General features: G+C 33.3%; 2 protein-coding genes across 2 annotated transcripts; both read right to left on the reverse strand.

The window, feature by feature from the left end:
* Positions 1–6,962: 6,962 nt before the first annotated feature.
* Positions 6,963–8,081, reverse strand: LOC113389461 (tigger transposable element-derived protein 1-like). The gene has a single exon (XM_026626495.1). The coding sequence runs from the start codon at positions 8,079–8,081 to the stop codon at positions 6,963–6,965; it is 1,119 nt and encodes a 372-aa protein (XP_026482280.1).
* A 5,808-nt stretch (positions 8,082–13,889) lies between these two features.
* On the reverse strand, positions 13,890–14,633 carry LOC113389471. The gene has a single exon (XM_026626504.1). The coding sequence runs from the start codon at positions 14,631–14,633 to the stop codon at positions 13,890–13,892; it is 744 nt and encodes a 247-aa protein (XP_026482289.1).
* Between the last annotated feature and the right edge of the window lie 2,307 nt (positions 14,634–16,940).

Consider the following 16,940-nt stretch of genomic DNA (forward strand, 5'->3'; position numbering starts at 1 on the left):
CCTCCATCATTGCTTTTGGCGTAAAAGTATGCCACTGTTGTATCATTTGGTAACCTTAACCATGCTCTAACCGCCTTCCTCACTGTACCATCTAACGATTTGAGAAAACCCAAATTGATTAAGAGAGTCATAGTTACTCCCGCCGTTTACCCGCGCTTACTTGAATTTCTTCACGTTGACATTCAGAGCACTGGGCAGAAATCACATTATGTCAACACCCGCTAGGGCCATCGCAATGCTTTGTTTTAATTAGACAAATTTAGAATTAAAAATTAGTTTTCACTTTGCCGATTTTTATTGAAAATTCATGATCGGCTGTCAAGATTATTAATGGATTTTTATTTTGATTAATTTTATTTTATTACATCATGCTACGTTGTCATTTGGTTTCTACAACCATACGGCTGTTTCTGGAACCTCTTTCTCTAGTTCTTATTCATTTTTATTTCCGACAAATTATTTATTGCATTTATAAACACTAATAATCTTTTTGTCTTATTATCTCCGGTAATTAAAAATATCAAATACATTTCACAATGGATTATTTTAAACTTTTTAAAGAATTTGCTTTTTATAACATTAGAGAATTTTGTAAAATCATAATATCATTGAAGTTGTAATACCATAATTGATAAATTAATTATTATTGCTGGAATTATTATAAAGAAATGGCTTGGCGAGAAACTGGTGTCAAAATAGGTCACTGTTTTAACCCGCACTTGACAATCTTAGGGGTACTGTAAAAATCTTTTCTGATGGTTTTTGGCCTCCATCTTCTAACTGAAAAGATACCTAAATGCATCAGAATATTGTACTTTGTCAATCTTCCGAAGTTTCTTTGGATAGCTTGGATTACAACATCGCATAGCCGTAGGACCGAGAAATTTAGTTTTTCTTTTTTCCCTTTTGCAGTAAATTTATTCACCTGGTCTTTTGTTAATATTTTTTGCATTAGGGCGCGAATTGTGGCCTTTTCATTATACTGGTTTTCAGGGGCCAACTCATGTATCAAGCCTGATGCGAAGTTTTCCTCTTTTAAATTTTCTTCCAATTCATCTATTTGTTTCATATTCTTTAACGGAAATGTAATGACTTGGTTTCGCTCGTCTTCATCTGATATCACTAACGATTGCAGCTTATCCTCAAGGGCAGAGGTAGTTAGTTTTTTTTTTCAAGATTTTTTATTACATTTAATATAAAAAAAATATATACAATCTATAAATTTACAACATGAATATCTATCTTTATTTGAAGATAACAAAACAATTATTTAAACTATTACTTTAATCTAAATAATATTTATCATGTGGCAAAAATATCACGAAAACCACAAACAATATATTTAAGGACAATACAACTCTAACAAAAACATAAATGTGATGGAAAACTTTTGAAAAACTAAAACTGTAATATTTATTTTCACTAAAGATCTTTTATAAAACTAGGTAGAACATAGTTAGAATACCAGAACATATCTTTTGTCACAGAACCTATCACATTAATTGTTGTGTTATTATTAACTAAACATTTTGAAAAAAAGAATTTTGAGTTTTTATTAATTAATTCCATAATTTCCGGAACTTTTATTGCCTCATGCAGTATTTTGTTCGATATATTGTGTAGATTTACTGGATTTTTTGATGTTCCAAAAACTATCCTTATGCAGAGGTAGTAGCTTGAGTACCATTATGAATATCTTGACCTGTCACAATGTCAGGCTCACAATTTTCTATTATACGTACCAAAGTCTGGACATCTTCCGGTAAGTTCTCATCAAAATATTTGTCCATTATTTTTAATAATTTATTAACTTCATCCTCTTGTATTGTTATTTTGTTTCACCCAATGATAGAGTTAATACAAATGTTGTCAGTCGATGAAACTTCTTCATTATTGATGGGTAAGTTATTCACTTTGCTTTTGTACAATCAAGAGATCAACATTATTGCCCTCACAGAATTCTGCCACAAAGTTCCTTATGTCATCAAAGATAAGATTTACTTATCAGTAATTTTCTGCAAAAAGTAATAATTATTAAAGTATATAAAGTTATAATTACTTGGCCTTGTCTTTGGAGTTGCAGATTGTTGTGATTCTCGATTAGAACATTCTCCAGTGATATGAGAACCATTCTGTAATTGGCATAAAGGAGACACCTCTAATTTATTAACTTCCATAATGCTTGAAGAAGCTAAAAAACAAGCATAAAAGATATATAAATTATTAGAAAATAGATAGAGTACCTGATTTAAATACACAATTACATCATTTAAAATTAATAATGAATTAATTATTAAACAACTTGTATTTATCTACCTGAAATGTGATTACTATTCTTAGACAATCGGTATGCTCCTGCCTTCACATTACTTCTGCGAATTGACATACCAAGTTCTAAAATAATGTTTTTTAAAATCTAAATTTTATTATTACTCTTACGTAATCTATGTTTATCAGGAAGACATTTCTCCTCTAGATATTTATAGAATCTTGTAAAAACCAAGCAAAATATGAATTGAGCATTTCCATTATAAATAAATTCATTCCTGGGAACAGGCAATCAGAGGTTTTAGTGTAGAGTCCACGACCATTCTGATAATAACATGTAATGACATTACTATCTGTACGCAAAGTTAGTTTAAATCTATGATCTGTGGTACGTCCTTGACATATTTAATTTTAAGATTTTTTTCACCACCTTTTTCGCGCTTTATCTTTAGTCCCTGTGATATTGAGATTATTGAAATTGGCCTTGTCTTTTTTCTGCAGTTAAGCAAAATTTTTCTAAGCACGTTATTGTCTTTGAATACAATTTTTAGCGGGTTTGGCTTAGTCCTTAGCGGATTAAGTTTCCCCAATCTGAATAGTTCGAAACGACGGAGAGCAAGGTACACCTACAATGTTAATGAACATATTTCGATATTTGTCTGTTTGATATATGTTATATGTTGTGATGTAGCTGAATTGGTTTTAACTGTATAATTGAAATTTAAGTGTAGAAATTGAGACTGGCCATTTTTGTACTCACTCACACTATTGTACATACATTTCGGTATAGATTGTAGTGTAAAAACAATGATTATTTTTAACTAAAAGATAAATATCAGTATAGGTTATTTAAAAAATTGGGGTTTTTAGGCATGGGTACAGAACAACGTCTGTACTAGTTTAAGTATAAATCTATTTCATCACTCTTTTTTTGTCTGGCGCTATTTTTTTTATATAACTGCCAAAAGTCAAAACTGTCTGGCGTGATATCAATATCCAAACTTGTACGAGGGTCATTCAACAAGTACTTAGCCTACAAAAGAAAAACGAAGATTTTTGAAAAGCGGCGATTTATTTTTCAACATAATCTCCTTCAAGCTCGATACACTTGGCCCAGCGATGCTCCAACTTTTTTAACCCGTCCAAAAAATATGTTTTTTCGAGGGCTGCAAAATAGGCTTCCGTCGCGGCGATGACCTCATCATTTGACCTAAATTTTTTCCCGGCGAGTGATTTTTTCAGAATTGGAAACAAAAAATAATCGCAGGGGGCCAAATCTGGAGAGTAAGGTGGATGGGGCAGCAATTCGTAGTGCAATTCGACCAATTTGGCCATGGCGACGGCGGAGGTGTGAGCCGGTGCGTTGTCGTGGTGGAACAGCACTTTTTTTTCGCCAAACGGGGCCGCTTTTTCTTCAATTCCACATCGAATCGGCCCAATAACTCAGCATAGTAGCGCCCCGTGATTGTTTTACTCGTTTACGAGATTTTTCATCTCGTAGTAGAATTGTTTAAACATATTTGATTTTTCAATGCATTTATTGCATTTAAGTCAGCATTGGTGTACTTAAAATGCAAGTTTTGAAAGCGTGGATCTAGTAATGTGGCTCTAGCCATCGCTATAGCCCCAATGTCATTGCTATTGCGTGACATCAATATCTAAATTTGAACAGTTCTACGTTCAAACAAATTTGATTTTTCAATGCATTTATTGCATTTAAGGCAGCATTGGTGTTCTTAAAATGCAAGTTTTGAAACCGTGAATCTAGTAGTGTGGCTATTGCCATTGCTAATTTTTTTTCTAGATTCGAAAACCGTCTGCTTGCAGTGTCAATTAAAGCTTGTTTTAATTTGACACAAAGGCGCGATTTTGGTATAAATAAACTAAAGATATAACGTTCGACACCGTAACATAGTATTGAAGTGCATAATTATTTATTTATGTCCTCCAGCGGCTGCAGTAGATTAGATTATTCTCTAATTAATTCAACTTCAGCCGCTAATACAATACCGGGAGCATTTGCATCAGTGATTGTAATTTGTGCGACATATGAAGCTAATTTTAAAAATCTTTCTAGCATGTAGTAACACGAATTCTGCCTTATTTTTACATCTAATATGAACTTTAAAGCGCATGCGAACTTTCACATTAAGCCTTTTTCAGCTTATCTGAAGCTACAACACTTGTTCTAAAACATTTGACAAAGTTTCTTACTTTTTTAACAAAATTTATAACATCAGGATCAGCAAGTGCCTTATCTGCAATTAAATTAATAGTATGTGCAAAACAAGAATGGTGTTTTTCAGTTGCTCCATATTTATCAAAAAAATACGCATAGCACATATTTCATATTACTGCTGTTGCGGTGATGATAGCTGCTGTTAAATTATGTACAGCAAGGTATAACTCAAGATTTTTTTTTTTAAATTTGTCATTTCGAGACGAATTGTGTTTTGTAAAAATAGCGCCAATTGGCCATAGTTCTGGATATCTAGAAATTGTACAATAAGTAATCGTGATTATGTTATTTCTCACAAATGGGAATTTGAAAAAAAAAATTATTCATTTATTTTTATGCGCTTTACAACTACATTATTAAATTTATTGATATGTGAAAGAAAAAAGAAAAAAAAAAGTTTTTTCAATTAGTTATGAGCGTTTAAAAATTGATTAAATTCAAAAATTAGTCATGTGACCGTTAACGTGCCACGATTGGCTACCGTGCCTGTGACGTCAGATTGTAATCGCAACCTCATAACAGCGCAGTGCCGTTACTCTGGGACCGATTCTGCCGCAATGTTATGATAAGGTCATGTTATGAAGAATTTTCCATAGTAATATAGACAAAAGTTATGCGGTTGGTGTTCAGTCAGGCGAATTTCTCAGGTTTTCTCATACAAAACATAACCTAAAAGCCGCACAAATGTCAAAAAAACGATGTTAGATAAGTGTGTGTTTCTGTTTCATCTTAGGTAACATACGAGTGACGTTGCAGTTTATGCTTAAAACGCCGGAATGAACAGCAAATACATGATATTTTGACAGCATTCAGTATGATTCATTCGCATAATGTATGGGGAGTCGGAGCGTAACATGCCATGCCGTAACATTTCTCTGTTATGCGCAGAATCGGTCCATCTATTGGCGCAGTGCTTACGGCTATATTTTACGGAACTTGATAAACACGTGGTAAATTTTCCTTTAAAAACGATTTGTTGAAGTTAATTTAGTTCAACTATGTGTGATACAGGATTTATAAAAGCAAATTCTGATAATGTTCCTAATATTGATATATTTATGGTAGCCATTTAGCCATTTCTTTTGTCATGAAAATGTTCTTAAATTTAACTTGAAATTATAGGTGTTTGTAAATTCACTAGTGCTGCTGCGATGATAACAATATAGTCTGTTAAAGGTAACATATTATGATTAACAACCGTATGAGGTTTGAGAAAATCAAACTCTCTCATTCGTCCAATCACGCGTTCTATATGAATACGTCTAGCAGCGATTCGTTTGCCTTGTAAAACACTGAAGGTGGTCGAATTAATTCAAGATTTTTATTGTCAAGAAGCTGAACAATATTCTTGAATCCTCGATCAGCCATTACAGCACAACCTTCGGGTAACTCTTCTACTATTTCGCTTTCCTGAAATAACAATTCATCTGAAATTCGCCCTCCAAATCCTTTTGAGATGAAATTGATAAAGCCATCCGGTGTGCAAGATATTAAATATTTTAACGTATTACACTTTTTGTACTCTGACCAAGTTAATGATTGATGCTCTGGATCACTAGGTTGCTCGATTTGAATCTCAAATGCATCAATAATACAGGCAGTCCTCGTACTTACGGCATGTTAAGTTCTCGAAATACGCGACGTAAATCGAAACGACGTAAGTCGAGACATATTTTTTCATATGTTTACATGTAAAACTCAAGGGTTAGATTCCACACGGACTCGAAATAATAAAAAAAAACTGCATTTATAACAAAGGAGGTACTTTATTATTAAAAGTAAGTTCTTAAAATAATTATATATTATGCACTTATGAAATAGCTAGTTATTTTTGGTATTTGTGTGTTATTAATTTTAATAATAATTATAAAACTTATACATATGTAATGATAAATAATAAATTAAACTTTTGGCTTAAAGAAACTATCAATTCTAGATTGCTTGGCTTCTTTCTTCTTGCTATCATACAGATCTTGGTAACAGTGATAGGCTGCACAAATTTTGTTATTAACGTTAAAACTTCTTTCAAAATTAGGATCATTTTCTTCAAAAATTTTCATGGCATTCTTCAAATTTGCAAAGGCTACGGAAAGTTTTTTTAGTGTAAGTTCTTTTTCAGAGTCACTAATAGAAGAAGCTATTTCTTGTGACTCGAGTGCTTCCTTTTGTACTTGTGCCTCCAATTCAATAAGATCTTCATCAGTCAGTTCTTGCGAATGTGAGCTTAACAGATCATCAATATCATCAGTAGTAACTGCAATGTCAGGGAAACGGTTAGCCAAATGAACAATGTCAGTTGTGATCTCATCGACATTTGGTTGATCTGTAGATGTAGAACTTTCAGATGGCTCAAAAAAAAATGGGCATAACTTTTTCCACACTCCTTTTAAATTGTTAGGTGTCACCTCATCCCATGAAGTAGCAATATTTTTTACGCATTGCAGGATATTATAACTTATAACCAAAAATCTCTCAGCTCCATGCCATCATTTTCATTAGCCTTTACAGCCTGTGAAAAAGTTCTCCTGAGATAATAGGCCTTAAAAGACGCGATAACTCCTTGATCCATCGGCTGTAACAACGAAGTGGTGTTGGGAGGCAGGAACACGACTTTGATTTGAGGATCAATATCGGCAATACGCACAGGATGGCCGGGAGCATTGTCCAAAATAAGTAAAGCTTTATAAGCCAAATTATTGTTTGAACAGTACTGTTTCACTTCAGGTATAAAATGCTTAGTAAACCATTCTTCAAAAAGTATTGATGTAACCCATGCCTTTGGATTAGCCTTCCATATAACTGGAAGAGTACTCTTGACGTAATTTTTGAGAGCTCGAGGATTTTCAGACCTATAAACTAAAAGGGGTTTCAATTTAAGATCACCTTCAACATTCGAACCCAATAACAACGTCAAACGATCTTTAGCCGCTTTAAATCCAGGCATAGACTTTTCTTCCTGTGATACAAAAGTACGAGAGGGCATTTTTTTCCAAAACAAACCAGTTTCGTCCACGTTAAAAATTTGTTTAGGCGAATAGTCTCCACTTTCGATAATTTCCTTTAATATTCCAGGAAAACTCTGAGCAGCCACATGATCGGCACTAGCAGCTTCTCGAATGTTATGTAACGAATATCTCGTTTTAAAGCGCATGAACCATCTGCGACTGGCAGAAAAACATTTTGTTTCGTCACTATTATTCTCGCCACGTTTATTTTGCAGTGTGTTGATGATACTCAGCGCCTTATTTTGTATAATAGCCAAACTTAGAGGAACCCGTCGCTGGGTTTGATCTTGAATCCAATTGTACAACAGTTTTTCCATTTCATAAATTAAAGCATTCCTTTTGCGTATAATAGTGCTGTTTGAAGAGGCGGAAGGAAGAGCTGTTAAGAGTTTTTCTTTATCTTTCAATATTGTTTGTATCGTAGTGCGTGATAAATTAAGTTCTCGTCCAATAGATGAAGTCGAATAACCGCGATCTTTGAGTTTTAAAATCTTAGATTTAACCTCCATTGTAATTGACTTTCTTACTCTCTTCTTCACTTTATTATTACTGTCTTGTTTAGGTGGCATTGTTTAAAATTCACTTAAATATGTATGTAAACACAAAAACTGTCAAAGATGCAAAAAAACTAATTTATTACGTCTTGATTGTCCGTTGTCCCTGAATGTACTAAACAAAATCAGCGACATTTGCGGGGTATATTCCCCGCACGAGACGACACCGCGCCCCGCCCGCGCCCCTCACGGACATTGACCTTGCGACAAGTGAATTCTCCGATATGCCGGAAATCGAAACAAATGACGTATGCTTGAGGAATAGTGTCAAAACATTGTTTGACGTAACTTGAAACGACGTAAATCGAAACGACGTAAGTCGAGGACCGCCTGTAGCTACCACATGACTATACGAAGATCTAAATGCTATCGGTAGTATTCTTTTTATATTATCAAGCTCAGGCATGTAAACAAGCTTTTTTAAAAAAAGTGTCAATACGTTTTGCTTTATTAAAAATAATGCTAGCGTTGCTTACACTCATTCCGAACTGTTCACTTAATCTTTCAAAACTGTCTTGGCGTCGAATTTTCATTAAAAATAATTTTATATTAGTCATATTGGTATTAGAAATAACACTGAGACGTTCCAACATTAGGGGGCGTCTATTAATCACGTGAGCTAGTTTTTAAGGATTTTTGGACCCCCCCCTCCCCCTTGGTGATACGTGGTGATATTCAAAATTACCCCCCCCCCTTCCCCACCAAACATCACATGTATTTTTAGTTACGTGAAAAAACAAAAATTTTTGATTCTCTTTTTGAAAATGTTTGAATTTTTTTAAAATAATCAGTTAAAAAATAAATACACGTGATATCTTACCATACCCCCCTCCCCCACGTGATATTTCGTGATTTTTTGTCAAACCCCCTTCCCCTAAAAACCTCACGTGATTAATGGACGCCCCCTTACGTTAAATTTTTGGAGGACTTCAGTATAGGCCTTCAAATTGTCATCAATTAAATAATTTGTGACTTTTACAATTTCACCTTTTTTTACAGGAGACTGTGAGCTACAGTCTATATAACTCTAGTCGCTATTCTCTGAAGGCTCATAAATCTCTCGAGAACTGTTTGAATTTACGTACACGTAATTTCAGAAGCTTGAATCATTTTTCCATTGATATCTACTGAAATCATTCCATTAAATCATATGATATCTGCTGTAAAAAATAAGAATATGTAATACTGTAAAAAATAACAACCTTTGGGTTGTGCCGTTGTACTATCAAATGCAGCTTTTGCACTAATTTCAATATCTAAATTCTCCGCGGGTGTAATTTCTTCACTTTCAGAGAGTTCTGAGTTATTTAAATCATCGTTTGCATTATAGTCTCTATTATTGTTGTTGTTCAAAGGCCGTTTTTGCGATAATAAGCAAGAGACATTTTTAGAATTTAATAAAACAGGCTCACTATCTTTATCAATGTTTGATTCATTTTCAGTGGTCTGTATATCATTTGAGAGATAATACTGTATAATACCTCGAGAGAGATAATTATATTATTTGATGCACATAAATACTCACTAGCTTTGATAATAATTTTGATTGGATATTTTATCCATGTCTCCTCGTCAGGTACTACATCAAGTTTCGCCCACTTCAACACCTTGTTCTGATCTTTTTTGGGCAGCCATAAACACTTGGATCTATCCTTATTAAGCCAACTAATCGGTATTAACAACCGTTTTTTATTGTTTTTAGTTTCATTAAATTCCACCACTGCATACATTTTAATATCTTCCGTCATTTTCAAAATTTATAGTACAATAACCCAATAAACTAATAATAAAAAATAATCACTTAAGCTCTAAAACTCCGATAATTGACTGCGCGCAAGGGAGCAATATCACACTTTCTTCGGATGCCGGTCTAACTGCCGCCCGTAGCGGCGTCTCAAAGCATTGCACAAACCGTGAGCACGAGTCTTCGATTCTTAAAATTATTTTGCCACTGGTACATATTTAATACACCATTGCATTTTTTTTTGAGATTAGAAATTCATATATTATTGAACATTAAATTGATTGGATAAATAATAAATAATTTAAATAAAAACATACAATTTTAAATAATATTGAATTTCGAAGTATTTATTGCGTCAAAATTATTTTATTATCTACTTTTTAATACATGTTTAAATAAATTTAATGAAGCTATTGCAAACAGTGAATTATTAATGTTCAATAATATACATTTACATTTCACATGAGTGAGATTTAACAATATTTTATTTTTTCCAAGAAGTAAATTCTGTTAAACCTACATTGATGATATTGGATAATCGAATACTTCTCTACTTTTACTTTCCACTATACCAATTATTTCTCCAGTTATGTATTTGTCTTGTATATTTAATATATTATTAATTACAAATATTTTATCATCTTTCAATTGAATTATATTATCTGTATGTTTACAAGTAAGAGTGATACCACGTAGTTCAACTTTTTCTACCATTATATATTGCTTTTTATGTAAATCAATAGTCTCGAAGGTATTGTCCATACATCGGGCCCGATCCACTTCACAAACTAGCCACATATTCTAATTACGCATTCTTTAGGTTTGGGGACATCTTCCGACACGCGCGCCCCCCCCGCCATGACATTCTCTAGGCTCACATTAAAAACATCTTTTATTAACACTTTCGTGCGCTAGACCGCACGTTTGCTCTCTCTGATGCCAATAGTCAACACTCACTCCATGCCACGACTACTCGCGGGTCTTCGGACACACTCCTCCTCAGAGATGGTTCTCATATTGGTTACTCTCCCCGACATTCGTAACAGTATGTACATAAATGCACTCCCACAAATTGTTTTATTTCAAATTATTTTTATTTGATTTGCCGTTTAAATTTTAAATATATAGCCCACACATTTCTTCCAAGAGGCCTTAAAAATACAATCATTTTACAATATGGATAACAATGAACATAAAGGGTGGCCCATTTAAAAATTGGAATTTAATTTTGCTACAAAATGAAAACGGCTCAATATTTTTCAATGGTTGAACATTTATTTAATATGTTGATTCATGACATTTATTTATGAAAAATAATTTCGGTCAAATGACCACCACGGCTGACTTGGCAGTAGCCCATTCGATCCACCCAATTTTTGAGTACATTTTCGATTGTTTCGGGCATTATCTCAGCAATAGCAGCTTGAATTTCGGTCTTGAGGTCTTGAATTGTTTCTGGATTGTAGGCGTAACATATATCTTTCACCGCTCCCCAAGATAATAATCCAATGGCGTCAAATCGCAGCTTCTTGGTGGCCAATTCACATCAGCATTTTTGCTGATTATTCGATTTCCGAAAATGCGGCGTAAAACATCGATTGTGGCGTGTGCTGCATGACTCGTTGCACCGTCCTGTTGGAAGCAAATATCGTTCAAGTCTTCAGCTGCAATTTTTTCAAAGAACCAACTGTTCAACATTGCGCGGAAGCGATCGCCATTGACGGTTACGAGGGCCACTTCTTCATATATTTCATAGTTTCTAATATTTTCACACTTTCAACTAAAGTCAAATAATCGGTAGTTCAAATTCCAAACACTAGAATTTAACCACCATATATATACAAAATTACAATATATAGTAAAATTGATAATACGCCTAACATAAAATAACTTACAATACAGAATGTAACAATATTTTTTATTTACAGAATAAGATAAAATAATGATAAAACAATAATTTAGTTGCATGTTAGTTATTAAGGTGTAACATTTAAACAAAAACTATAATTTTCTATTTCTGCAAATAAAATGTTGTATTCGATTTTAATATATTACTCATTCTAGATTTTATTTGGAAAATCTTACATGTATAAAACAAACTACAAAACAAATTCATTCTATTGCTATGGAAAAACGCGTAACAAACCTTCTACTGGAACAAATAAAGTACCACTGCAAATGAATTTTGGAAAGTAGATGTGCTTTCTCATTTATGTTGATATAAAAATATTATTATTATTAGCTAACGATAAAATGTTGCGAGAAAATGAAAGATAGGCTTGTTGTTGTACAAATCACTGTTCTTGTTGGCCTCAGCCATAATCAAAAAGTTTATATTTATGAATTCTTGCTCTCCTTTCTATTTAACCAAAAAATTCTTAATGGCGGTACTAGAACTGGCTTTCCCAGTCTTTGATAAATCTCTACCAAACTTTTTCAAAACGTGTGTGAAGGATTATTTTCCAATAAATAGAGCACAGAAGTAAGAGATTTTTCTCCAAGGTGCAATCTTTAAATGTAACTTAAGCCATCGAGGCTCTGTTTAAAGAGCAGGTACTAATGTATTATTATTAAAAGATTTTCTAAAAGTAAGTAAGAATGAGTAATAATATATTAAGGGGCACAACTAGTATAACCGCCTAAAAAGGTGATTTTTGGGAATTTATATTAAAAAAACTACTTCATCAATCAATTCAAAATTTTAGGAATATATTTATACATGTTTTAAGAATATATAGTAAAATATTTGAAGAAAAAAATTATATATTTTTTAAGTTATCGTCGATCTCCAACGGCGCGACAAAAAAAAAGGCCCTTCACTGCTGCAGTGATTCCGGCCTCCTACGTGGATGAAATTTAAAAAAAAAATTATGTTAAACTAGATAATATTGTCTGTAAAATGATCTACGATAAAGAAAAAAATTGACAAAATGACGGCGTTTTTTAAAACAAAGTCGAATTTTACCCAAAATTTTGGTCGTTTTTGGACGATATAACGTTCGACACCGTAATATAGTATTGACTGGATAGTTCTTTATTTATGTACTCCAGCGGCTACAGTAGATTAGATAATTCTCTAATTAATTCAACTTCAGTCGCTAATACAATACCGGGAGCATTTGCATCACTGATTGCAATTTGTGCGACATATGAAGCTAATTTTAAAAATCTTTCTAGCATCTAGTAACACGAATTCTACCTTGTTTTTACATCTAATATGAACTTTAAAGGCTCATGCGAACTTTCACATTAAGCCTTTTTCAGCTTATCTGAAGCTACAACACTTGTTCTAAAACATTTGACTAAGTTTCTTACTTTTTTAACAAAATTTATAACATCAGGATCAGCAAGTGCCTTATCTGCAATTAAATTAATAGTATGTGCAAAACAAGAATGGTGTTCTTGAGTTGCTCCATATTTATTAACAAAATACGCATAGCTCATATTTCATATTACTGCCGTTGCGGTGGTGATAGCTGCTATTAAATTATATACAGCAAGGTATAATTCAAGCTTTTTTTAAAATTTGTCATTTCGAGACGAATTGTGTTTTGTAAAAATAGCGCCAATTGGTCATAGTTCTGGATATCTAAAAATTGTACAATAAATAATCGGGATTATGTTATTTCTCACAATTGGGAATTTGAAAAAAAAATTATACATTTATTTTTATGCGCTTTAAAACTACATTATTAAATTTATTGATATGTGAAAGAAAAAAGAGAAAAAAGTTTTTTTTCAATTAGTTATGAGCGTTTAAAAATTGATTAAATTCAAAAATTAGTCATGTGACCGTTAACGTGCCACGATTGGCTACCGTGCCTGTGACGTCAGATTGTAATTGCAACCTCATAACAGCGCAGTGCCGTTACTCTATTGGCGCAGTGCTTACGGCTATATTTTACGGAACTTGATAAACACGTGGTAAATTTTCCTTTAAAAACGATTTGTTGAAGTTAATTTAGTTCAACTATGTGTGATACAGGATTTATAAAAGCAAATTCTGATAATGTTCCTAATATTGATATATTTATGGTAGCCATTTAGCCATTTCTTTTGTCATGAAAATGTTCTTAAATTTAACTTGAAATTATAGGTGTTTGTAAATTGACTAGTGCTGCTGCGATGATAACAATATAGTCTGTTAAAGGTAACATATTATGATTAACAACCGTATGAGGTTTGAGAAAATCAAACTCTCTCATTCGTCCAATCACGCGTGCTATATGAATACGTCTAGCAGCGATTCGTTTGCCTTGTAAAACATCGGATTGTGATAATTTAACTCCAGCACTCACTGAAGGTGGTCGAATTAATTCAATATTTTTATCTTGAAGAAGCTGAACAATATTCTTGAATCCTCGATCAGCCATTACAGCACAACCTTCGGGTAACTCTTCTACTATTTCGCTTTCCTGAAATAAAAATTCATCTGAAATTTGACCTCCAAATCCTTTTGAGATGAAATTGATAAAGCCATCCGCTGTGCAAGATATTAAATATTTTAAAGTATTACACTTTTTGTACTCTGACCAAGTTAATGATTGATGCTCTGAATCACTAGGTTTCTCGATTTGAATCTCAAATGCATCAAAAATAGCTACCACATGACTATAAGAAGATCTAAATGCTATCGGTAGTATTCTTTTTATATTATCAAGCTCAGGCATGTAAACAAGCTTTTTCAAAATATGTGTCAATACCAGAATTGTTATATTAAAAATAATGCTAGCGTTGCTTACACTCCTTCCGAACTGTTCACTTAATGTTTCAAAACTGTCTTGGCGTCGAATTTTCATTAAAGATAATTTTATATTAGTCATATTGGTATTAGAAATAACACCGAGACGTTCTAACATTACATTAAATTTTTGAGGGACTCCAGTATAGGCCTTCAAATTGTCATCAATTAAATAATTTGTGAATTTTACAATTTCACTTTTTTATAGGAGACTGTGATCTACAGTCTATATAACTCGAGTCGCTATTCTCTGAAGGCTCATAAATCTCTCGAGAACTGTTTGAATTTACGTACACGTAATTTCAGAAGCTTGAATCATTTTTTCATTGATATCTACTGAAATCATTCCATTGAATCATATGATATCTACTGTAAAAAGTAAGAATATGTAATACTGTAAAAAATAACAACCTTTGGGTTGTGCCGTTGTACTATCAAATGCAGCTTTTGCACTAATTTCAATATCTAAATTCTCCGCGGGGGTAATTTCTTCACCTTCAGAGAGTTCTGATTTATTTAAATCATCGTTTGCATTATAGTCTCTATTATTGTTGTTGTTCAAACCCGTTTTTGCGATAATAAGCAAGAGACATTTTTAGAATTTAATAAAACAGGCTCACTATCTTTATCAGTGTTTGATTCATTTTCAGTGGTCTGTATATCATTTGTTTTAAATGATCTTTTTAAACGACGTAATCCTTGGGCATAATCCTCTGAAACGTCAATAAATTATGTTACACAATTTCAACAACATTGAGCATTGATGTGGCCTTGATTAGATAATCAGACCACACGGAATGGCTGGTATTCTTGAATATGGACTGTATTGGAAAACTAAACAAAAACGTTCTTTTTCTCTTATAATAAAAAACTAAAAACCTCACTAGATTGATTAAAAGAAACTTAACAAAAGAAACTTCTTAAACGGAACCAAAAAGGAAAAGCAACTGAAAGCGTACTATAATATGCTATAATAACGCACTGGAATCGAAATGAACAAGGAACATGGAAATTCACTATATCCAAACTGAATAGAACTCGAACTGGAAACGAATGAGAACCGAACGCACTAGAACTGAACTGGAAGCGAACTTAGAGCCAAACAGACCTCATGTCGGAAGCCTCTGTCTAAAGTTTTTTGAAGGAAAGAGATAGGAAGTGGATTAGAATGGAATGGTAATTCGGTTGACACATTGCATGTCAAATTGCGAAACGAGATGGCGAATATATTATTACCGACGCATATAAATAGTCATTGTGGCGTCACCAAGCGTAGTTATTTTTATTGTAAAAATAAGTTGTACAATGAAAAAAGTGCTAACTATTAAATGCGACACTTTCTTCGGATGTCGGTCTAACTGCCGCCCGTAGCGGCGTCTTGAAGCATTGCACGTAGTTTAACTTTTTCTACCATTATATATTGCTTTTTATGTAAATCAATAGTCTCGAAGGTATTGTCCATACATCCGGCCCGATCCACTTCACAAACTAGCCACATATTATAATTACACACTCTTTAGGTTTGGGGACAGCTTTCGACACGCCCCCCCCCCCATGACGTTCTCTAGGCTCACATTAGAAAATCTTTTATTAACACTTTCGTGCGCTAGACCGCACGTTTGCTCTCTCTGATGCCAATAGTCAACACTCACCCCATGCCACGACTACTCGCGGGTCTTCGGTGACACACTCCTCCTCAGAGATGGTTCCCATACTGGTTACTCACCCCCACATGTCCATAAATGCACTCACATAAATCGTTGTTTTTTTTTAATTATTTTTATTTGATAAGCCGTTTAAATTTTAAATATATAGCCCACAGTTTTCTTCCAAGAGGACTTAAAAATATAATTATTTCACAATATGGATAACAATTACCATAAAGGGTTGCCCATTTAAAAATTGGTATTTAATTTTGCTACAAAATGAAAACGGCTCAATATTTTTCAATGGTTGAACATTTATTCAATATTAATGACATTTATTTATGAAAAATAATTTCGGTTAAATGACCACCACGGCTGACTTGGCAGTAGCATATTCGATACACCCAATTTTTGAGTACATTTTCGATTGTTTCGGGCATTATCTCAGTAATAGCAGCTTGAATTTCGCTCTTGAGGTCTTGGGCTCCATCCCAATCTCGTGATTGCGCCAGCACTATGGAAACAATTTTCTTGTTATCAGTATCCACTACTTCAGGGTACTTAATTTTGACAGTCTGTGCGAATGAATTTCAAAAAGAAATTTTTATAGGAAGATATTGAAAAATACTTTAGCAGACATACGAATAACAACACTGCACAATTTCAGTGCCGAAAAATTCACCTTGTTTTTTTGGCCTCTAGAGGAATATTGCACAGCCACAGCCCTGCTAAATACCTTTTTT

Source organism: Ctenocephalides felis, unplaced genomic scaffold (assembly GCF_003426905.1).
Source record: "Ctenocephalides felis isolate EL2017-DRISC unplaced genomic scaffold, ASM342690v1 CF-g0.4_SCAFFOLD_00845, whole genome shotgun sequence".
Classification (NCBI taxonomy): Eukaryota; Metazoa; Arthropoda; class Insecta; order Siphonaptera; family Pulicidae; genus Ctenocephalides; species Ctenocephalides felis.